General features: G+C 43.8%; 1 protein-coding gene across 1 annotated transcript in view; it reads left to right on the forward strand.

Moving 5' to 3' along the window:
* The window catches only part of mrps27 (mitochondrial ribosomal protein S27), a gene marked incomplete at its 5' end in the record, with an annotated part of 66,227 nt that overhangs the window by 36,705 nt on the left and 4,666 nt on the right, over positions 1-24,856 (forward strand). The window contains one exon of the mRNA XM_084323608.1: positions 20,347-20,532. Coding sequence (XP_084179734.1) covers positions 20,347-20,532 — 186 coding nt within the window. The remainder of the gene's footprint in view (positions 1-20,346; positions 20,533-24,856) is intronic.

A 24,856-nucleotide genomic window follows, 5' to 3' on the forward strand; every position in this document is an offset into this window, starting at 1 on the left:
TAATAGTGATTATTAATATTATTTAAGTTAAGTTTGGCTATAATCATGTCTTTTGCCATAATCAGGTAGCAAAAAAAATAAAAAAAAACATTATATATTAGAGGTGGGCATAGATTAATTTGTTTAATCTAGATTAATCTATCTGCAATCCTGGAGTTAATCTAGATTAAAATGGCTAAAAAAAAGAAAAATCTGCCGAAGGCATTCAAAATATGTGTTCTACCCAAATAATGACCAGAGTAGGAGATTTATCCTCGCCTCTTCATCTGAGGAGTCACTAGCTGTTCCATCTCCTTGTTCAACAGCATGAACATGTCTCTTCTTTTTGTAATTTCCAGTGTTTCTTTTAAAACCAGTTTTATCGTAATTTTCTGTGCCCTTCTTATTTCTACAATGTGGCCTTTTTTTTCCCACAATTACGACAATCCATTTCTTTACACCAACATGTTGGTGCAAGATGTCCTGCTTTTCCACAACGAAAACACGGACCCTGGCCGCTTTGCCCGTCACTGACCTTGTGCACTCTACTCGTCGTTGCATGTAACTGCTGGGCTTCCTTTGATGCCATTTCCATTGTTACACTGATATTGACAGCTCTCTCCAGTGTCAGTGTCCAGTCAGTAGTTTCTTCTGTGCACCTTCATTTCTTAATCCACACACAAGCCTGTCTCTCAATGTGTCTTTTAGTGAATCTCTAAATTCACAATGCTGCTGACTGGTTGCTCACACACAGACTGCTGCAGAAGCAGGTTTCTCAACAAATCCAATGTAGCTCAAGCTCAGTGTAACAGTTCCATTGCTCCACATTGTCATCAAACGGTCCAATATTTCCAATAACCCAAGCCATTTCTGCTGTAAACACTCACGATAGTCCAGTCGATCCTTCCTTTAGTGTGTCAAGTGGATTCTTCTTGTAGATGTTTCCATGTGCCGGGCAACGTGAGCTAACATGCTAACTCGCTAAGCGAGATAAGGTAAACAAACGTCCCGACGGACTTCTTCTTTCTTGCATTGCGCAGATTCAGACGTCCTCATCGCCTAATTGTGTTATATCCTGAGGACTTCTTAACCTCACCTGTATAACAATGATTACCGGACCACTACTGTAGTTTGACACATTATTCCGACTACAGCTCAGGTTCATACTTGTGCAATCACTTCCGGGTACCACAACGTCACGCTGGGAACTACGGCAAGTATTTAAGGACAATACATCACACTAATGTGTGGCTCCCAGACCCAACTTTGAGAAATAGATTAACGGCGTCAATTGTATTATCGCGCGATAATAGTCCGGCGTTAACGCAGCCCGTTAATGCCGTTAACGGCCCAGCTCTAAATTATATATATAATTAGTAAATTGTCTTGGGCTTTTCTTGCCCCCCTTAAATGATTTTCGAGGGCATTTGGTGAATTTTCAAGCCCCCGTTAATTTCGAACCCTGAATCACACACACAAACACACTGTCTCACAACACACACACACACACACACTGTCTCATCACACACACACACATCAGGGGCAGGGTTTCCGTTAGAAAAAATTGTTGCCGGTCTCAGGGTCCGGTAGATTTAAATCTACCAGTCAAATGAGAGAAATTCCGGTCAGAGTTTATTGAGCTTAAAAACAATTGATAGGCAGGCTATATAAAGAATGACATCCTCAAGGCATGTAGATTTATAATATTTTAACTTAAAACTAGGCTACTTTTGCGTATACAGTCATTATATTCCAAATAAAATAAGTCCAGAGACTCCGTGCTGCTGCTGACTTTAAATCAAATAGGTGTCTGTGGGCAGTCGGCCCGACATTAATAAACAGCAGTCTGTTATAATCACATTTTTATGAGCTAACGTATTCCGTTATATTGGACATTTGTATCAATTATTGACTCAAGTAGTAAACAACTCTGGCTAGGATAATTATCTTGCACGGCCCTATTTTATAGTTTACCTGCCGAGTTGGTGTGTGTTTTGAATTCTGAGGGTAACGGTTATAGTAGTGTGGGGTATACGGTGGACGTCGTTGCAATGTATTGGGGCGGAACAGAGTATTTTGTGGTCATATTTAGTACATTGTCATGGGATACACCGCTTGGAAACAAGGCTGGCTAGGATAATTAGCTTGCACGGCGCTATTTTATAGTTTACCTGCCGAGTTGGTGTGTGTTTTGAATTCTGAGGGTAACTGTTATAGTAGTGTGGGGTATATGGTGGACGTCGTTGCAATGTATTGGGGCGGAACAGAGTATTTTATGGTCATATTTAGTACATTGTCATGGGATACACCGCTTGGAAACGAGGCTGGCTAGGATAATTAGCTTGCACGGCGCTATTTTATAGTTTACCTGCCGAGTTGGTGTGTGTTTTGAATTCTGAGGGTAACGGTTATAGTAGTGTGGGGTATACGGTGGACGTCGTTGCAATGTATTGGGGCGGAACAGAGTATTTTAGGGTCATATTTAGTACATTGTCATGGGATACACCGCTTGCTCTAGCTAACTGCTAACGTGCGCGGACTGATGACGACATCAACTCGAGACATTCGCAGCAGCAAAACAAGTCTATTAATAGCGCATCCATCGGCGCCGGGCATAAGAAGTTAATTAAACTTGACAGACATTATATCGACGATAATTATCGATATCGAGTTATATGAAAATAATTTTATAATTTTATCGCGATAACGTTTTTGGCCATATCGCCCAGCCCTACTCCACCTCCCAACGACTTATTTGCGAGAGTATGCCGCTGCAGAGCAGCAGATTCAGCTGTTTTCAGGCCCTATCTGGGGACCGCTCAGCAGCGCCCCCCACCCAACAGCTGAATTGCCAATGGCTAAATTGGAGTACTGCACTGTGCCGGCACACATGGTGGATTCTGTGGCTCTGCAGCTGCATGCACTCGCAAACCTAGCACTAAGCTCCCGCTGACAACATCGCTGTCATTATTATACCTGCTTGGTGAAGCAACGATGAAACAAATGTAATGATTGTTTCGTTCATCGCATAGGCTATTTAATTTTAGCCTATTTTAATACAATTCAAATAATCAAATTGTGCTTAGAGGGAATTATTTTCACCAGACATTAAAGGGGAACTATCTTATAAATGGCCTTTTTGAGTGTTTAGCATTGTTTCCTAGCTATGTGGACTTATATTAATATGATCTATGTCTCTAATTCTCATATTGGCGCATTCTTCCAATTCTCCTCTCACAATATTCACCCTCACTGAACTGAGTCATCTGAAAATGTGATGATTTGTGATGTCAGAAAGACACTGCTGCATGATAATGGCGAGGTACAAGATGAGCTGCACACAGTGGTTGGAGCCCAGGCTCAAAACAGCTTGAGATATTGAGGTAGAAAAATGCTGTTTTTGAGTACTTGATTAGAAATACAAAACAATGAATAAAAAAAATAAAAAATATTACAGAGGTGTTCCATAGACTCACAGGAATTGTGTAAAAGTGCCCAAATAGTGAAAGAAATAGTCAAATAGTTCCCCTTTAAGGTCGCTTTCACACAGGGGCTGTTTGGTCCGGACTTTCGGACCAGAATTCGATAGTCCGGTTTTTCGGGTTTGTGTGAATGCGTGTCGAACTCGGTTCGCGGACCAAACAGGCGAACTCTGGTCCGCCTGAAAACGTCGGTCTCGGTTCGTCTTCATCGGACCAAACGCGAACCAAATATAGGAAGTGATTATTATTACCACTGCTCGCAGCACTCACTGCAAAACAAGCACGCTGCATCTAATCTCTCTATCGCTCTATCTATCTATATATCTAACTGTGCATCTTGGGAAGAAGGAAGAAAAAACGCGGCTTATTATTATTACCGAGGCGCACGGCATTGGATCAATGCCACGTCAATACTATTATTACCTTACCACTGCTCGCAGCATTCATTCACTGCAAAACAAGCACACTGCATCTATCTCTCTATTTATCTCTCTATCTCTCTATCTCTCTATCTATCTATCTATCTATCTATCTATCTATCTATCTATCTATCTATCTATCTATCTATCTATCTATCTATCTATCTATCTATCTATCTATCTATATATCTGTGCATCTTGGGAAGAAGGAAGAAAAAACGCGGCTTATTATATTATTAATAAAACAGCTACTTGTGGGCACTCATAAAAACACTGTGGTCTACAAGTTGTTTAGCGAGAGGATGGTGGTAATGTGCTTCAATAGAACAATGGATCAATGCCATGTCAAAACTCGCTCCGCTGATCTGGAGGACTCGCAGTCCACACACAGACACACACACACGCGCGCGCGCACACACGGGCTCGCAGCCACACACACATTTCCACTGTCCAATAGCCGAGCGCCCTTTTCGACCGCGTGACATTGTTCAGAAGGTTCGGTCCGCCTCACAGATTTCCATGTGAATGCAGGCGAACCAAATGAAGAATGCAACAATGTTGCAACTTCACCCCCAGAACCGCACAGAGTCCACCAAAACTATATGTGAAAGCGCCCTAAGACCGGAGAGATTAAATATGTCGGACTTCAACAGATTTTGCCGGTCAAATACCGGTAATTACCGGCTAGGATTTTAAACTGCCGGCCAGAATGTCCGGAATGATTACAGTTTGTCGGACATATGATAAAATAATAATGCATTGAGTATTACCAGCTTCAACAGTATAATTGCCAAGAAAACAGGTCTCAGCTTTCCCCTCACTTTCTAGTTTCAGATATGTAATCGGTTTTAGATCGACTGTTATATTGACCGTCTTGTCAATTATGACACAGATGAAGTCACTCCTCTGTATTTTTTTCATCCATCTCTTTAAGAATTATACACTCCAATGATTTCTCCAAGTCAACAAACGAGTTGTGGTGTTTGTATATGTCTGTTGCATGTTGGTGTTAAGAAGTCGGGAGCTTTGACAACTTTCAGCAGCTCAGTCAATGCCTCAAATTGATGTAACGTTGTCTGATTTGCGGTCTTAATAAGCCTAATGATAAATTGCCGTGATATTGAGACTAAATATGTTAAATTACTAGGCTATATTGCAGAGTTTATATTTTTCATTTTTAATTAGATTTTTTTTACCGACTCGAATGTCCGGAGGGAATTACATTTTCCGTTTTTTGTCATAAAAAAACGTCATAACCGGCAATTACCGGCCTAACGCGACCCCTGACACACACACACACACACACACACACACACACACACACACACACACACACACACACACACACACACACACACACACACACACACACACACACACACACACACACACACACTCATCACACACACTCATCACACACACACACACACACACACACACACACACACACACACTGTCTCACAACACACACACACACTGTCTCACAACACACACACTGTCTCACAACACACACACACACTGTCTCATCACACACACACACACACATACACACACACACACACATGCACACACACACACACGCTGTCTCATCTCAACACACTGTCCAGGTGGAGCTGAGTGACGCAGGCTGAGCTCATCTGGTGAGATGGACCAGATCATAACTGTTATTTTTACACATTATTACATTACATTAGATTACATTAAAATGTATAGTCGTCATGCAGCACAGGTAGAGTACAACAAAAATAATAATAAATTTGGCATCCAACCAGAGTGCATATGTAACAGTAAAGTGCAACAGTAATATAGAATGTACATGTTATTAAACTGGGTATACAATATATAGATTAGTACCACCAGTGGTGCAGTCGTAATATGGGAACTGCCCAAACGCCACGTGCACGCGCGCGCATACATGTTCCCTCGGTTGCGCACAGAACAGATGATTATTATGCATAAATCTTTTAAATGTAATTGTAGTTACAATTTCTTTAATTGAATTAACTTAAACTAGAAAAGTAAATACAAACTAAATTAACAATGTAACTTGGAGTTAGTTTACAGAAGGACAGTTTCCTTCAGAGACTGAAGCACAACTCAGGGCGCTTTCACATATAGTTCTGGTGGACTCGGTGCGGTTCTGGTGGTGACGTTGCAACATTGTTGCATTCATCATTTGGTTCGTCTGCGTTCACACAGCAATTTGTCAGGCGCACCAAACTATCTGAACAATGTCACGCGGTCGAAAAGGACGCTCGTCTATTGGACACAAGGGAGAGTGGAAATCCCTCCCCTTCAGGAAGTGAAATGCGCGTCAACACAAACTGCGTGAAGCGTGATAGTAGCAGTAGCAGAGGCGTGGCATTGATCCATCGTTCGATTATAACCCATTACCGCCATCCTCTCGCTAAACAACTTGTACACCTCGTTGTTTTTGTGAGTGCCCACAAGCAGCTGTTTTATTTGGTCTTCTGCCCATATGTCGATCAGGGCTTTCACTTCGCCCAAGTCTGTCCACTAGACATGTTTACACAGTGTGCTTGTTTTGCAGTAAATGCTGCACGCCGCGGTAATAATAATAATAATAATAATAATAATAATAAGCAGCTGTGTTTTTTTCTTCCTTCTACCCCAAGATGCACAGTTAGATAGATAGATAGATAGATAGATAGATAGATAGATAGATAGATAGATGCAGTGTGCTTGTTTTACAGTGAATGCCGCGCCGCGGTAATAATAATAATAGTGATAGTCCGGACCAAACAGCTCTAGTGTGAAAGCGACCTTAATGTCTCATCCTTCCAGTCGGGACCACAGATCAAGCAACCCCCCACCAATTGGTACAGGGCTTGTATTTTGGTTTGGCTCTTCTCGTTGTTATGCTATCGGTATCCTATTATTATGCAAAGTCTAGGTGATAAGTGCCGGCCGGCGTGACGAGTCCAGTGACAATTGTGAACACATTTTTGTGTGTGCGCGTGCACATCCGCGCACACTTCTGCCTCAGTGATCTACTACAACGGCGTGTAACCGCGTGTGTGCACGATTGTATCGCTGATTACTACTGAGTAATAGTGCTAATCAGATATATGTACAGAGTTGTAGTATTAATGTGTACAGTGATGCAGGGATACAGACACTGCATATTATGAAAGTACAGATTCATACCTTCAAAATAAGCCATCACTTGAACATTTTGGTGGGATACTTTTCAAGCTACTTCCTATGAATCATGGTGATATCACAAAACGTATTCAGAGAAAAATGGCCTTGACAGTTTACACTTACAGTGTTAAAAAAAACTACAACACTACCCAGAATGCATTGTAATCCATGGCCCCCCTCTCTCTGAGGCAATTAACACCTGGCAGCGTTCTAGGCAGGCTCTTTTGTTATGACAATGACTCTGTCTTGTGGCACTGCAAACACAACACCCATAGAGGAAAAAGGAAAAGTCATGATAGTTTATTTAAAAATGTGTGTGGTAGTGAAAGGTTAACCTTCTGTAGTGTGGTAGTGAAAAGTTAACCTTCTGTAGTGTGGTAGTGAAAGGTTAACCTTCTATTGTGTGGTAGTGAAAGGTTAACCTTCTGTAGTGTGGTAGTGAAAGGTTAACCCTCTGTAGTGTGGTAGTGAAAGGTTAACCTTCTGTAGTGTGGTAGTGAAAGGTTAACGTTAGGTTATGACTATAACCAAGTTCTGTTAGTTAGGGGCGATGCTTGGCATCGCTACTGCACTATCTCGCGTACGTGCACGCGTACTGAATAAACCACAAATGTACCTCTAATACCAGTATTAGTCTGACCACACCCCTCATCAGCTTACCTTCATAAGCAGGTGTGTGGTCACCTGCTCTCCTCCTTCCCAAGCTTTCACCACAAGGTGAGGACAAGGGCTGCAGCGGCGTCCGATGCCAAGCATCGCCCCTAACTAACAGAACTTGGTTATAGTCATAACCTAACGTTCTGTATCGTTAGTGGCTTAGCTTGGCATCGCTACTGCACAAGGGAGGCCAAGCGGAGCCACTTGGCTGACAAATACACCCCGCTGACAGCCCCCCAAAACCATCAGAACAGGGAGGGCCGAGCCCCCCCGACCCCCCCTAATGGAGGGTAGCCCCCCTATTAGGGACGTCACGGGAGGGCGACGGACCCGACCGTGCGAAGAGGCACTCAAGCAACTCAACGCACAGGGTGAGCAGACCGTGGCTTGACCCCACGACTACACACACGCACAACCCGCATGCCACCCGGGAACGAACGGAGGAACAACCTCGTTACTGCCCCCAGAATCACGGGGTCAAGGGCAAACCCAACCCCGTGGCAAGGCCGTAGCAGCGGAGCACGAAGGAAGACCCAGACCCACCAAAAGGACTGGACTCCCTGGAATGGGGGCCCGGAGAAGTCCATGATGCCAGCATCAAGACCCCACCAGGTGGGCACGTAGTGCCCCGCCCCCCACATCGCCAGCGTATTCGGACAAAGGCCCCTCAGTTACTGCACCTGGTATTCCCAGGCGGAACCAACCAGGCCAGAACCTGCCCAGCTTCCGAGATCGGACGAGACCGGGCGTGTTCAGGTCGGTATGGCCGTAAGCCGAGCGGGCCCCGTCCCCCCAATAGTACACCGCCTGGCACACTGACCCTGCAGAATAGGCAGTCAGCATGGCCGTAAGCACACAAAAAAGGTTAACCAACGGAAGCAGGCAGCGCACCGGGGAAAAACCAGGCAACAGGCTGTTAACCCTAGCCTGGAGACTGCGGACGAGACAGGCGCCAGAGGGGACAGCTGAACACAGCCGCCCCGGCGGAAGGAGCGTAAGCTGGCGGTGTTGCATGACCAAGCCTCCATTTAACAACCCCCACCCAGAGGGGTCGAGGCAGAGAAGGCTGACACGATTGGCAGACGTCATGAACGTGCAGGGGCACCCTCAAACGGTGAACCCGGGAGTTGACACTGCTCCAACACACCAGGGAATCAACCACCTCGGTGTTACCCAATGCGGTGGTTGTTCCTATAACCCCTCAAGAAAAAACTCCAAAACACACCTGCGGGTATACACCGGCTATACCGCAGTACAAGTGTTTCAGTTTCCAAAAAGGGTTAACCCAGGCCTACGGGTCGCAAACATCACTTCGGACCGGGCCTGGCGGTACGGGAAGCACAGGGTCACCAGAGGAGGTCAAAAAACCACCCCCACAGGCCCCTCTTCGCCATGCGTGAGAGAGGAGCGAAAAATAATGGAGAACCAGCCCCTAAGCACACCGTACCTGGTATTCCCCGGCGGTCTCCCAACCAAGTACTAACCAGGACCAACCTGTGTAGCGGCCGAGATCCGACGAGATCGAGCGTGTACAGAATGGCATGGCTGTAAGCCATGACGACAGTGCTGAGTAAAAACATACCCAACCAGGGTCTCCATAGCGCTTAACCCTGTGACACCCAGACCGACCTGGCATTTTTCCCCCTGAAAAAAGCCCAAGTCCCTCAGGGTACCAGAACAGCAGATCTGCATCCCCGGCGGACAACGGGTTCAACTGATCTGGACCAGCGTGACCAGAACCAGTCCCGTGCCCTAACCACGCCGACATGCCTACTCCAGGAGAAGGGCAGATATGCGTGTTGATCTTAACATGAAAAGAAGGCGCCACCCAGACGTCGGGACGAACCGCGCCTGGTGGCCCACCCCAAGGGCGTGAGACCCCACTACATATGTTCAGATCCATCCCGTCATCATCCCCCAGACATGAACGAGAATCCGTCGACAACCCACCCAGGTCATGGGATGTGGTCGCCGGAAGAGGAAAAACCCCCATCTCAGTTGCTTTATAAAAACGCTGTTTCAACCACAAGCAACTAAGGCGTGCCAGTCAATCGCCTGTTTACAGCGAGCTAGCACTATACGTGCGTCGGGACACACCCCCATCAATGAACAGGCTATTTAGACCTGTCATTGAATCCCCAAGGCGCCCAGGGGAACGACAAGAGGGGTGTGACACTCCCTAACTCCAACACTTCTGGAATAGAAAGAAGGAAGCATCAACAGTATGTATCCCAGTCTACACAGCCGGGGTAAAAAATGTTCACATTTTTACATCCCACCACCCTCCCATAGGAAAGAGACGGGGATCCCCAGAGAGACTTCCCACGCGAGCTGTACAGATTGAAAAGAATATATTGCACCTTGAGCCATGTAAAAAACTGGTTTTAGGGCCTCCGGGGAAGAGGCACCGAACCCATACACACTCAATAAACGAATTGAATCGAATATACATACAATAGAAAAGGACCCTTCTAGAGGGTCCACTCACTTTGACAATCTGAGGAGGAAGGCTCTGTACTCTGATGGAGGCTTCCTCACATGGAAGAAGGAGTCCGAACTCACAGAAGGCCTGAGTAGGCGCTTGGTGAGGAGGAGCCCTGACCACCCCCCCTGAAAACAGATCCATCACATGGACCTGAACAGCACACGGAAGTCCTACCAACAGAGACGCGCACGGTGACGTACTCTATGGCGGGGGAATTCCTGCGGTGCACACGCCCAATATACCAGGCCGTGGGACCAGGAACTCCCTCCCCCCCCCCCCCCCCCCCCCCCCCGTAACGTGCCGAACCGCCACGTGACGGGAACCTTGAAGGACAGGGGGTGTACCCCTGACCGACAGAACAATGGGGAGAGGAAAGGTTACCAGTTCACCCCTTTACGACCCCACACCCATGATACGACGTAACGACAAAAAGAGAATATGACACAGTCATAGTCAGCTCTATGAAGCGTTTCACAGCTCCACACAGCGCACGAGCTAACCTGCTATCTGATTTTTACTAAGGAAAAACACAGAATAGAGAGGGCTCTAAGAACCCCGGTCCAACATACACATGTGCTTCTGTGGCCAGTACAACCCAGTTGTAGGTCACATGACACACACAACCCATCATCACCTACAAAAAATGGCAAAAACACTCAACAGAGGAACGCCGTTTTTTTCACAATGAGAGAATACATCATTCTCGATTAGTATCGACCACAGGCCTTGCTAAGCACACATGACAGCAACCAAACCAATTTCCCTTTAGGAAATAAGTTTCTCCAGCAGATTTAGCACAACCTCAGCAATCAAGCTGAGAGTTACATCGTATCCCTACCACACAAAAGACACAATTAATGCACAACATGTCTGATAGGAGGTGATAAAGTCCCCAGGGAACCGGGGGGGGAAACACAATCCTCCTATTTTACCCTCAATACGGCCAGTTAAAACAGGAAAACCTGTTAATGTGTGAACTCACTGTTCATTGTCATTACAGTCTGAGAAAGAACATTCTTTTACTCACTCGTCACCAAGCATAGCTTCATAGGTTAGTTGCCTTAGTAGTGAGTACACGGTACACATAAACACCATGATGTTTCTCACACAACAACCAGATCAATACATCACGACCTGCACGGAGAAGCTAACTGCCAGTGACAAAAACAGCTCACACACAACCCGCAACGTATCTCAAATGCATTGCAACAACACACGTTTTGGGAAAAAACACCGTTATTCACAATACATTTAGCAAGGTAAAACCAGAAGACGTGTTATGAGGTCTGGCCAACCCCGTACCTGCCCGGAACGCAGATCAGCGAAGTGCAGTCACAAGCCACCGTAGAACACAGCCGTCCCGTGTTGTTCGATCCGGGCAGCGTCGCCGCTCCACCAGTCGCTACAGTCCTCTTTGTTGACGCAATCCCCGTCTAGGCTCAGGCAGGGTCGACGAACATCCCCTGTCAAGGATGACGTCGTGGTCAAGAGTGTAAAACATGTTAAAAATCAAAGCACGTTCAACAGAATAGCATCAAGCTAACGGCTGCTCCAACCGTTCGGGTGCTATTGCTTCCGCTCGCGAGACGCCGATCTACGACGCACGCGATCAGGAGCGAGCTCCCGGCGGCGCGCGAGAAGCCAAGCTACCCCGCGCCAGGCCACCGACCGGCTAACCGTAAGCTATGAACATGTAAACAATGACATAACACTCACCCAGACAGGCCGCCGTTCTGAACCCTCCTCACTTTTTAAGAGAAAAGAGAAAACAAGACGTCAACACCGCTTCACAACGGTGACATTAACACGTCCGGCGGAATCAGCACAGTACCAACTGGCCTGTATAGCTGACTTTGAACATGAATCTGCCGCTATCGCACATTACATGCACATATCCCCTCGTGAAGGAATACTCTCATTTGGATATGAAAGATGGGGTCTTAACACGGTGACAGAGAGAATCCACTCGTCCAGAACACACAGGGATCACCAGTGTCAATGGTCGCGGCCCACTAGTTAAAACTATAATGGTCGCCAGACCAAGGCCTTCTGTCGCCTAGACGGCTAAACAAAGGACCCTAGCCTGGGGCCGGTTTCCATAAACTTTGTCAAGTAGCCCCCATAGCACTAACAGACAAGTGGAGCCCGCCAGCAAACACTACTCACCCAACCTGGAACGCACCGCTCCTCACAACAGCGGCATGTCCGACAGTTCAGCTGTGGCCTGACAGGTTTCACCCCAACAAACACAGCAAGGAACTGCAGTTGAGAAGCATGCAGCGGCGTGCTCCCAATACGAAAACCGGTGGAGGGTTTGTAGAATGATCATCATCTTCTAGACACTCCAGTACGAAGACAATATCGCCGTATTTTCTCGAAAATAGTGAGAGAGAAAATAAAGATATGATGTCAACGTATCCTTGTTTCCCAAGCTGTTCCTAATCCAATTTCTTCCATCATGGTGTCAAGTGTGGGGATCTACCGAGGCACCTCTTCCTTGTGGTGAAAGCGAGAAGGAGGAGAGCAGGTGACCACACACCTGCTTATGAAGGTAAGCTGATGAGGGGTGTGGTCAGACTAATACTGGTATTAGAGGTACATTTGTGGTTTATTCAGTACGCGTGCACGTACGCGAGATAGTGCAGTAGCGATGCCAAGCTAAGCCACTAACGATACAGAACCTTCTGTAGTGTGGTAGTGAAAGGTTAACCTTCTGTAGTGTGGTAGTGAAGGGGTTAACATTCTGTAGTGTGGTAGTGAAAGGTTAACCTTCTGTAGTGTGGTAGTGAAAGGATTATGTCTGTTTTAATTTAATAAGTAGTCTTAAAATGTCAGTAGTGTACCAGAGCAGACTATATTTTTAGGAAGGAGGTTGAAGAGGTTAAAGAGGAGTATCTTCTTTAGTTAAAGGTATAGTTTCGATTTTTGGTTCCTATTTACTACTTAGTACTTACCAAAGTCATTGGGGTCAAGCTCCTTACTTTCACAGTGCACACAAAGTAGATTTCAGTGTGCCCCAGTTAGCTTGTACAGACAGGTGCTTGACCCCGTTGACTTTGCATTAGTTTGTGGTTAACTATCCAGAGCTAGTATGAGGAACAGCATGGGTTGTGGCAAGAAATTATATTATATTTCCCTGCTATGTAAGTGCAACTCTATGCCATTACACTGTCTTCTATATGACATAATAGAAGGATGGACAACATCGAGGCCCTACAGGAAAGGACAGAGCAGACTGTTCTTCCTGAGAGGGCTCAGGTCTTTTAATGTCTGCAGCAAACTGCTGCAGATGTTCCACCAGTCTGTGGTGGCGGGTGCCCTCTTTTTCGCTGTGGTATGCTGGGGGGGGGGCAACACCAACACAGACAAAATAAACAAACTGGTAAAAAAAAAAGCAAGCTCTGTGGTGGGAGCGGACCTGAACAGTCTGGAGGTGGTGGCAGAGGGGAGGATGAGGAGGAAGCTGCATGCTATCCTTGAGAACCCCTGCCACCCCCTCTATGATGAGCTGACTGCAATGCGGTCCACGTTTAGCCACAGACTCATCCCCCCCCCCGACATACCACAAAGCGCTTTGGGCAGTCCTTTGTGCTGGTGGCAATCGGGCTCCACAACCAAGCAGGGCCAGGACGGGCCAACTGCCGTGGACTGGAGGAGCTGGGTTGTGGACTGTAACAAATTAATTTAATTATTTAACAACACATTCATGATTGGACTTGTTTCTTTTTCACCACTTTTTTAGCTCTTTTTAGTCCTATTTTAGCTATTTTTATCCCTGTACTTGTCCATCTTGTTTTTAACACATGTGTATGTTATGTATAAACTGTTTTTAAATTGCTGTTACGCTGCTTATGCTGTAAAGGACATCTTAATCTCCCCTCGGGGATAAATAAAGTTTTCAATTCAATTCAATTCAACATGCCCCAGTGATGAGCAATCTCCAAGTATTAGGCCTATATGGACATAGTATTTATATAATGTATTATATACACATGTCCTAATATACTAACCTACACTGTAGCACTCAACACTTTGATGAACATTGTTACTCTATCTCAGGGGTGTCAAACTCATTTTCACATGGTCTACAAGATACACTCACTATACGACTAAGGTACCCATGTACATGTCAAAATACTTCCCAAAGGTCAGTGAATACCACAACCACTACACCAGAGGAAGCTCAACAAATCATGTTAAACCCAGATTCGGCTCAAACAAGGGACTAAATACGTTTCGCAATTATGCCACATCAATGTGGAACGCCCTACCCAAAGCTGTAAAGGAATGGGAATCCCTACCCACATTCAAAACCGCTCTTAAAGAGCACCTACGCGAGGCTGAAATTCGAAACTGGCCACCGTAAATGCCCAAAACCCCCACCACCTCCTAATAGACAGTCTCCTCCCCACTGCATGTATATATTCCCTCCCCGCCGTATGTATATCTCTCTCTCCCACCCACCCACCCCCTCCTAATGTACAGTCCCCTCCCCATCATATGTATATACTCTGTCAGGATCTAGGGGTAACAGTACTGTATATTTGAATACCGTTTATGTCACAAATGTATCAGTACTAAATACCTATATGTCCCTATGCCATAAATGTCATGTATGTTGTGTATGTCATAAATGTCTATATGAATTGAAAATGGGGGACCCTGATGGAAACAAGACAAACGTCTTTCTCAGGTCTGCATCCCCTTAACAATTGTGTGTATTGAGCCGTACTGTATTGTACCCATTCTGCAATCTGTTAATAAAGTGAATAAAGTTAATTTATTCATTCATTCACAGAGGGCCACATCAGCATTATGGTTGCCCTCAAAGGGCCAAAGACCGTATAAATGTTAATGTAATGTAAAATAAATGTAGCTACTCATTTACATATTGTTAAACATGTTGTTTCTGTATTTATTACTTATTCAAGTTATACATATTGCATATGCATTTGCATAGATGTAAAAATATATGTTAGCTTATGTTATTTTAACAAATAATTTTAGTTTATCAGAACCCCATATTACTCCATTAATCAATGATCAAACCATTCAAGTAAATAACAAAGAAGACCATCAAATACAAGCTATGACATTAAGTTTGTTCAAAACCTTTTTGTCACAGTCAAGAGGGGCAGAACTAACAACTGAGCTGCAAAGAACACGTGGGACAGATGTAGCAGATGTTACAAAAACAAATGGCTGCACACAACCTTGCAGAGGCCATACATCCAACTAATGGAAGATAGTTTAATTAACTTTAATTAACAGATTGCAGAATGGGTACAGTACAGTACAGCTCAATACACACAATTGTTAAGGGGATGCAGACCAGAGAAAGACTTTCGACTTGTTTACATCAGGGTCCACCATTTTCAATTCGTAATGAAATTGCTATTATGTGTCTGCATGAACACACAACTGTAACTGTACTCAAAAATAACAAAATAAGGGTTGTCTCAGTTCACAACTATATTGGTCAAGTTTTGGGTGGGACTTGTTTGCGTCCCTACAGCTTCTTATTCAATTGAGCGAGATGCTCGGTTATGTCACACAGCCAGTTTGCATCTGACAGTTCAGACAATTATTTCTTCAACCCTTTGTTACCTATTCCGCCTGGATATTTTTTGTATTTTGGGCTGTAAAATTGTCAGAATGTCTGAGGAGTAAGTGCTTTTGGCTTTTTTCCTTTGTTACTTCATCAATACCTCAGATGTTCAACATACATGTATGTGTAAGAATGTGTAATAACTAAGGCTGTCAAAGTTGAAGCTTTATTAACGCATTAACCCACAATTATTTTAACGCCGCTATTTTTTTAACCCAAGATTAATGTTAATTTTTTTTTTTTTTTTTTTTTACCAGATCTCTTGGGGGGCCACATCAAATGACGTGGCGGGCCACATTTGGCCCGCAGGCCATGAGTTTGACACCTATGCTCTATCTTGTTAGCTGATAGAGTTGTGCCCTTCCTGATGACTTGTCGTACAGACCAGCGTTTCCGTTAGCCGGTAATTACCGGTATTTGACCGGCAAAATCTGTTGAAGTCCGACATATTTAATCTCTCCGGTCTTAATGTCCGGTGAAAATAATTCCCTGAGTCTAAGCACAATTTGATTATTTGAATTGTATTAAAATAGGCTAAAATTAAATAGCCTATGCGATGAACGAAACGATCATTACATTTGTTTCCTCGTTGCTTCTAATAATGACAACGACGTTGTCAGCGAGAGCTTAGTGCTGGGTGTGCGAACTTTTGTGAAGCTGCAGAGCCATAGCAACAGCAGCACAATGCAGTATTCCAGCAGTACTCCAATTCAGCCATTTTCAGCCAATGTTGGGTGGGGGGCGCTGCTGTGCGGTTCCCAGAAAAGAGCCAATAACAGCGAATCAGCTGCTCTGCAGCGCCATACTCTTTGCAAATAAGTCGTTGCGAGGTGGAGAGAGTCGTCACGCAAACCACGATAATGTTGCCGTCTCTCTGCTTTCTCAGTTCTTCGCTTGATATAATTAATACAAATGTCCAATATAACGGAATTCGTTAGCTCATAAAAATGTGATTATAACAGACTGCTGTTTAGTGTCGGACCGACTGCCCACATACGCGGTCTATTTTATTTCAAGTCAGCAGCAGCACGGAGTATCGAGGGACTTATTTTATTTGGAATATATTAATGACTGTATACGCAAAAGTAGCCTAGTTTTAAGTAATACTATTATAAATCTACATGCCTTGAGGATGACATTCTTTATATAGCCTGCCTATCAATTGTTTTAAAGCTCAATAAACTATGACCGGAATTAATCTCATTTGTCCGGTAGATTGAAATCTTGCAGGTCACGGAGACCGGCAACAATTTTTTCTAACGGAAACCCTGGTACAGACCTTGTGAGTCTAAAAGTGGATAAAAGCGTCAAGATATTAATCGAGTTTCAAGATTTTATTATCATTTAAAATAAAGTACAGAATAGAGCTGTATTAATAATAGCTCAGATTATTCATACCTGTCACTTTGGATAATTACGTGATACACAAGATTTATTCACATACACAACAGGGCATGCCCGCTTTGATTGTGCAGTAATACTATTAAATTACTTTCTTATGACATTAGGTTGCATTAAATCCACTCGAACTAAATTCGTTCGCTCATAAAATTTGTGACATTCTAAATGTGATTTAATGTTGTTTAACACATTGGGGACGAACCACGTATTTATACGTGCTTCGAATCCATGCGTTGTGGACAGAATCGCGTATAAAGCCATGGCAAGTTGTTATTGCTTTTATTCCATTTTAATAACCTGTTCAAGGTCGCCGAGCGGCACTGCAGATTTTCAATACTCTATGAATTCTACAATATGCAATACCGGCCAGATCCTCTTAGGGGCGCTATCGCGCTACTTCAATGTGCCCTGTGGGCGAACGGATCACTTTTTTTTTTCTTTCAATGGAGATTTTTTGTAGCCGGATTCTGAATCAGCATCCTGTACCTTGGATTACGTTTCGAATCGCAGATTTCACCATGCAATAAGGGGATTTATCATCAGCCAATGGACATATCGATCTACCAGATGGCGATCGATAACGGGGAAATGCTCGGGGGTATCCCACCGGCTCATGGTAAGATCTTTTTCACGTAAATTACAGCCCGATCAGAGCTTGCTATGATACGATACGATCAGCGTATGTGGCTAGTTAGACGAACACTGTTATTGGTAATCAATAATAATAAACAACGTCCCGTCCCCCCCCCCCCCCCCCCCTTTCATGCATACATGCTTTGGGACAGTCCCGATCATATGCAGTTTTAGTTATTTCTGTAGCATCTGTAAAACGGAAATGCCATTGGATATAACGTTAGCAGCTATTAGCCATTTATCTAGCTTTTCAGAAAATATACTAGCCCAAATCCGCTATAAAGCTTATATTCACGGCGCTATAAAATGACAACCTATTGATGAATTTTTTTTTAAGCCATTTTGAAGGGACGGTTTATGAACTCAATTGACAATGAGAATGGACAGATAGCAATACTATAAACTTTATAGTATAAAGTATAGATTTAGCTCTACAAAAAGCCACAGGTTTGTTTACAAAAGCTGGTCCTCAACCATTATATTAGACGGGCCCCAGTGGTCGCGAAAGTGTTAATGACAAAACAACCCGACTCGCGTTTTATGATGAACGGTCTTTTCGGAGTCAGTTCGACGCGCGTAATATAGACACTGGCGTTGGTCACAAGTTAAGTTGCTATAACTTATAGCTATAACGTTAAGATAAGTGTAATTTAACATTTCGTTCTCTCTGCTATTAAGAAAGGAGAGCTATCCTTGTGTGTGCTTCAACACCTCTCTAAGTACCTGTGATTAATGCATGAATAACACGCGCAGACAGACCACACCCATGCAGCCCAGCGATGTAGTCCTTTTGGGACACATACTATCGGACAAATAACAATAATTAACTCATTTACAAGTTGTATTAAGTTTAGCAAATAAGGGAACATATATAGAATATGGCCAAGCAGTCAAAAAAACAATATTTCGATTTTTACCTATTCTGAAATGCCAGAAATGTTTGCGATTTCTGAGCAATGTTATTTGCCGCAACAAGTCGGGTTTGGTCACGTCGGGTCACATATATGATTACAGTATATAAAGCATTATTGTGCATGCTATCATGCAGATTTATATCAGTCATATGCAGGTGTATAAGTAGGTATATGGAATTATTATATGCAGGTATACTCAGACAGATATGGATATATATATATATGCAGTAAATATAAATATAGAAATGTATATCAGAATCACAAAAGTATTCATTGCCAAGTAAGATTGTACATACAAGGAATTTGTCTTGGTCATTTGGTGCATCGACATGCACCGACAATATCAACACTTACAAAGCAAGTAAAGGAGTAATTTATAATTTATTTTATTATTTTAATTCAAGTGGAATAAAATAAAATGGAATATATAAACGAAATTAGAATAAAAATATAATATAGGACGTGGCTGTACAATACGGTATATACAGCACTATTAGCATCTGAAAGTGTGTGTCTGGGCTCTCGACAGGGCTGTCCGCTGACTTGGCTCCAGGAGTCCACCTGCTAATGACAGTTATACAAGTCTGGAGAGCCTGGGGCTCGTCTGGGAGAAGCGGCTCGACTAATCTCCTTATCTGTCAGGCGGATGGCCAGGCGGCAATATGATGCCAGCGAGAGCAGATAACACAGAGAGACAGGACATATTAGACTCCCGCTGGCCACTCTACCCCCCCCCCCCCCCCCTCCCAGTCATGGCTGTTAGTCTTTGTCAAATGGTAAACGGTGCATTTATATAACGGCTTTTATCCAAAGCGCTTTGCAGTTTTGTTCCTCACATTTTACACATTCACACACCGACCATGCAAGGTGCCGACCTGCTCATCGGGAGCAATTAGGGGTTAAGTGTCTCGCTCAAGGACACTTCGACAAAGCCTGTCCTTGAACACAGGTGCAGATGAGGGTCTGTATGCCCTTTCGGTCATAATATACGTTACAATAGGGAGGTGTAGTCTGACGTCACTTTGGCCCGCCCGTGAGGTCCACCCGTATAGGGATTTATCATTGGGAAAATGGATTATCGGCGATTGTAACAATTCTGCCGCATGAACATTGGAAAGCTTTCCATTTTTGCACAAAATGAGTTCCCTTCTATCACTAACATTATTGTTTAAGCATTTTTGGTTGAAATAAAATTCAACGATTTTTCTTTACGATTAATTGCGAATATTCTCATGTTGAGCTATATATTGTGGATGAATACGCACAGAAAGGTACACCATGCAAATGTTAATGCTTTATTTGTTTTAAACGAGACGATTTAGAAATGGGCAATGGGGAAATACGTTGCAATTTTGCAAGGTGGACCGGCCGGAAACAACAATGACGTAACCACTACACCTCCCTATAGATCAGGAAGTAACCACTACACCTCCCTATAGATCAGGAAGTAACCACTACACCTCCCTATAGACCAGGGAGTAACCACTACACCTCCCTATAGATCAGGAAGTAACCACTACACCTCCCTATAGATATAGGCAATGGCAATTAAATACAATGTGATAATTATACTTCCTGATCTCCGCATGTGTTCCTCTCCCAGCTGGACCATGTGGACGGTCTGATCCAGGATCTGTCCCCAACCTTGGACTCCGACTCCTCTGGAGGAGACTCGTCGGGGGGGGAGGAGGAGGAGGAGGAGGAGAAGAAGGAGGAGGAGGCGGCGAAGCTAGACGAGGATGACATGGAAGAGAGGGCTAAGCTGCCCCACTACACCAGCAGGTTTAAGGTGGGTACACTCTTAAAAACAGAGAGGGCTAAGCTGCCCCACTACACCAGCAGGTTTAAGGTGGGTACACTCTTAAAAACAGAGAGGGCTAAGCTGCCCCACTACACCAGCAGGTTTAAGGTGGGTACACTCTTAAAAACAGAGAGGGCTAAGCTGCCCCACTACACCAGCAGGTTTAAGGTGGGTACACTCTTAAAAACAGAGAGGGCTAAGCTGCCCCACTACACCAGCAGGTTTAAGGTGGGTACACTCTTAAAAACAGAGAGGGCTAAGCTGCCCCACTACACCAGCAGGTTTAAGGTGGGTACACTCTTAAAAACAGAGAGGGCTAAGCTGCCCCACTACACCAGCAGGTTTAAGGTGGGTACACTCTTAAAAACAGAGAGGGCTAAGCTGCCCCACTACACCAGCAGGTTTAAGGTGGGTACACTCTTAAAAACAGAGAGGGCTAAGCTGCCCCACTACACCAGCAGGTTTAAGGTGGGTACACTCTTAAAAACAGAGAGGGCTAAGCTGCCCCACTACACCAGCAGGTTTAAGGTGGGTACACTCATAAAAACAGAGAGGGCTAAGCTGCCCCACTACACCAGCAGGTTTAAGGTGGGTACACTCTTAAAAACAGAGACGGCTAAGCTGCCCCACTACACCAGCAGGTTTAAGGTGGGTGCACTCTTAAAAACAGAGAGGGCTAAGCTGCTCCATTACACCAGCAGGTCAGGTGTCCCCCTGCTCCCCCCCCCCCCCTCTATGGCGAGCTGCTAGGGCTGGACTTCTGGACTTGAACTTTGTGCTGCACTGTATCCATGTCCCCAACCACTGCACTTTACAGTCTTATTGTTGTCTCACTGTTCTGTCCTGTTTTGCACTTTATAATTATTTATTTACTGTTGTGTTGTTCTTAATTGTGAAAAAAGCATACACTGTAAATGTTGAATCACGTTCCATTTGTACTACAATATGGTGAATAAAGTAATCTGAATCTGAGGTGGGTACACTCTTGAAAACAGAGGGCTAAGCTGCAGTAAGTTTAAAGTGGAGATGAAGCAGTGCGATAAATACATATTCATAGCATCACATTAGTATTTAGATAAGCCACAGAAAAAATCACGTTATAAAAATAAGCAGTTTCTAAGAAAAAACGATTTGTTATGTGTATTTTTGAAGCATTTATCATTATGGGCGCGGCCATTTTGTTGCTGACGTCATGGGGCTTGTTTGGTGTATACACTGCTGGTTAGCTGCCTATAGTGAATGGGTCAGTCAGTAAATAAAATGTTGCCTACAAAACAACAGGACCGCGGTGGTTCTGTTTGTATTGCTCCTGGCTGTTCAAACAAATTTTACCATGTGAGAGAGAGGAAAGTTGGTTAATTTCCACAAACTACCAGTGAAAAAAACAGTGTTGTTGGCACGTTGGCTCAGGCTGGCTGCACTCAGGCGGCGCGACCAGCCTGTTGGACAGGGAAGGAGGATCTGCAGCAAACACTTCATTGCCTCGGATTATGTTGTTGGGGTGGGATGTTTGTCCAGAAGACCACTAATCAGCTGAAGCCGGACGCGGTTCCCTCAGTCTTCGACAGACAGACCGGCCCAGGCAGTTCAGCGTCGCGGAGCATTCAGCCTGCTGGCTACCTCCATAAATGTTGGCTACCTCCATAAAGTTCCATAAATGACTCTGAGATTGAAATAGAAAATTACACTGTCATACGTAAAGACAGAAATAGAAATGGGGGGGGTGTATGTGTTTATGTCCGAGCGGACATTTGTTTTAACATGAGGCCCGAGTTAAATCACAATGATATCGAAGCAGTGTGGCTTGATATAATTTTTCCTAAAACAAAACCTCTCTTAATCGGTGTCCTCTACAGACCTCCAACTCAAAATTCATTTTATGATTTACTGGAAGAGAGCTCAGTGGATCTTTGTAAATCTGAGGTGATTTTGATTGGAGATTTTAATACCAACACTCTTAAAAAAGATGCACCAATCTTTAAATCATTCAGAAATTACTGCAACCTACATGACTTAAATCAGCTGATCACTCAAGTCACAAGAGTCTGCTCTTCCACACAAACCATCATTGATCTAATTCTGACATCAGACCAGACCAAGATCTCTAGAAGTGGCGTGATAGAGTGCAGTCTAAGTGACCATCACATCATTTTCTGCACTCGTAAAATTCACAGACCTGTAATAAATTGTCACAACACCATCAGATTCAGATCTCTGAAAAACTACACAAGTGAAGCCTTAAAAACAGCTCTGGACAAAGTAGATTGGACAAATGTACTAAACTGCACATCGACAGAAAAAGCTTGGTCATGCTTTAAAACCACCTTCCTTTCAGTTATTGACACGCTTGCACCCTCAAAGGTGACCAGGGTCAAAGCCAGAACAGAGCCCTGGGTCACTGCCGAGATTCTAAAAGCCATCAGAGTGAGAAATGAGAGCTTCTCTAAATACAGAAAAACTAAAAATGAACAGCTCTTTGAGACATGTAAAACACTAAGAAATGGAGTAACCAATATGATCAAAAAAGCAAAACTGAACTATTTTAACGAAAAAATTGAGGAAAATAAAAATAATCCTCAAAAACTGTGGAAGTCTTTAAAAACACTGGGTCACAATAATAGACTCAAGACTAAAACCACAAATCTCAACCTGAAAATAGATAACACGATCATCTCTGACAAATTGAGAGTGGCAAATTGTTTAAACACCTTCTTCACAACTGTTGCTACCACTTTGGTGAACAAACTGCCGATCCACTCTGGCCGAAATGGCATACAGCACATCCAGGCCTTTTATAAGGAACTGGGTGTACGTGAAAATGATTTTAAATTGACTGAAGTAACTACTGAAGAGGTTATGAAAAAGCTCAGTATGCTGCAGCCAACAAAAGCCACAGGCCATGACAATATTCCCACCAGATTTCTCAGAGACTCTGCTTCCATCATAGCTCCCATTGTAGCCCATATCACCAACCTCTCCATCAACCAGGGTCACATCCCGCAAGAACTCAAGCTTGCTAGGGTAACCCCTCTATTTAAAAAAGGAAACAAACTAGATCCAGGTAACTACCGCCCCGTTTCTATCCTTTGTTCCATATCAAAGGTAATTGAGAGGCTGGTATATGAGCAGATAGACAACTACCTGACTGAACATAGACTATTGTACCAGTTCCAATCAGGTTTCAGAAAATCACACTCCACCGACACCTGTTTACTGTACCTGACAGATTATATAAAACGGGAGATGGACAAGGGGAACTACTGCGGGATGGTAATGTTGGACCTGCAAAAGGCGTTTGACACGGTCAACCACTCCATCCTACTAGAAAAATTGAGAGCGATAGGCTTTGATAGCAAGTCAGCCAAATGGGTAAAGTCCTACCTGGAGGGAAGAGAACAGGTGGTAGACATCAATGGCACCTTGTCCTCGTCCCTTCCAGTGACATGTGGGGTCCCCCAAGGAAGCATTTTGGGACCTCAACTGTTTTTAATATATATTAATGACATGAAATCGGCATGCGATTGCAACCTGTTCCTGTTTGCTGACGACTCGGCACTCCTGGTCTCAGACAGGGATAAGTCTAAAGTGGAAAGTGTCCTGAGCAGTGAAATGAAAAAGATCTGCTCCTGGCTCAGTGACAATAAATTGTCTCTACATCTGGGAAAAACAGAGGCCATACTCTTTGGGTCAAACGCCAACCTAAAGAAATCCCAGGGTTTTAAAATTAGAGTAGGTGAAAACATTATTGAGGATAAAGAGGAGGTCACCTACCTGGGCTTTATTTTAAATAACAAACTTTCTAACGAAAAAATGGCACAAAAAGTTATTACTAAGGTCAATCAAAAAACCAAATTTTTATTTGTTTGTTTGTTTGTTTGTTTGTTTGTTTATTAACACAGTTAAACAGAAGTAAAAACAATACATAATAAGTTATAACGATTGTGAAGGAGAAGTTAGAAGCCTAGAGGCTTATCAAGAACGTCCCCCGTTTTATAAAATCAAACATACAAAAATACAAGAATATGCATATTATAAAATACCAGAATACATTAAAAGATTCGTGTTAATACAAACATACATACACACAGTACATACATGGATATACTGTGTACATAATAATATATAACAACCCACCCACCTGCCTATAAACCTACCCACCCACATAACCAAATGCATACCTACATGTATGACCTGTTATCTATCTACTACTTTTGGATGAGAATTTCTTTGTAGTTTGCTTTAAAAATAAGCAGAGATGGAGATTTCCTCAGCATAGGATCAGCTGCATTCCAAAGATTGGACCCTCTATACC

The sequence above is a fragment of the Notolepis coatsorum genome (assembly GCF_963971535.1).
Source record: "Notolepis coatsorum genome assembly, chromosome: 10".
NCBI classification, from domain to species: domain Eukaryota; kingdom Metazoa; phylum Chordata; class Actinopteri; order Aulopiformes; family Paralepididae; genus Notolepis; species Notolepis coatsorum.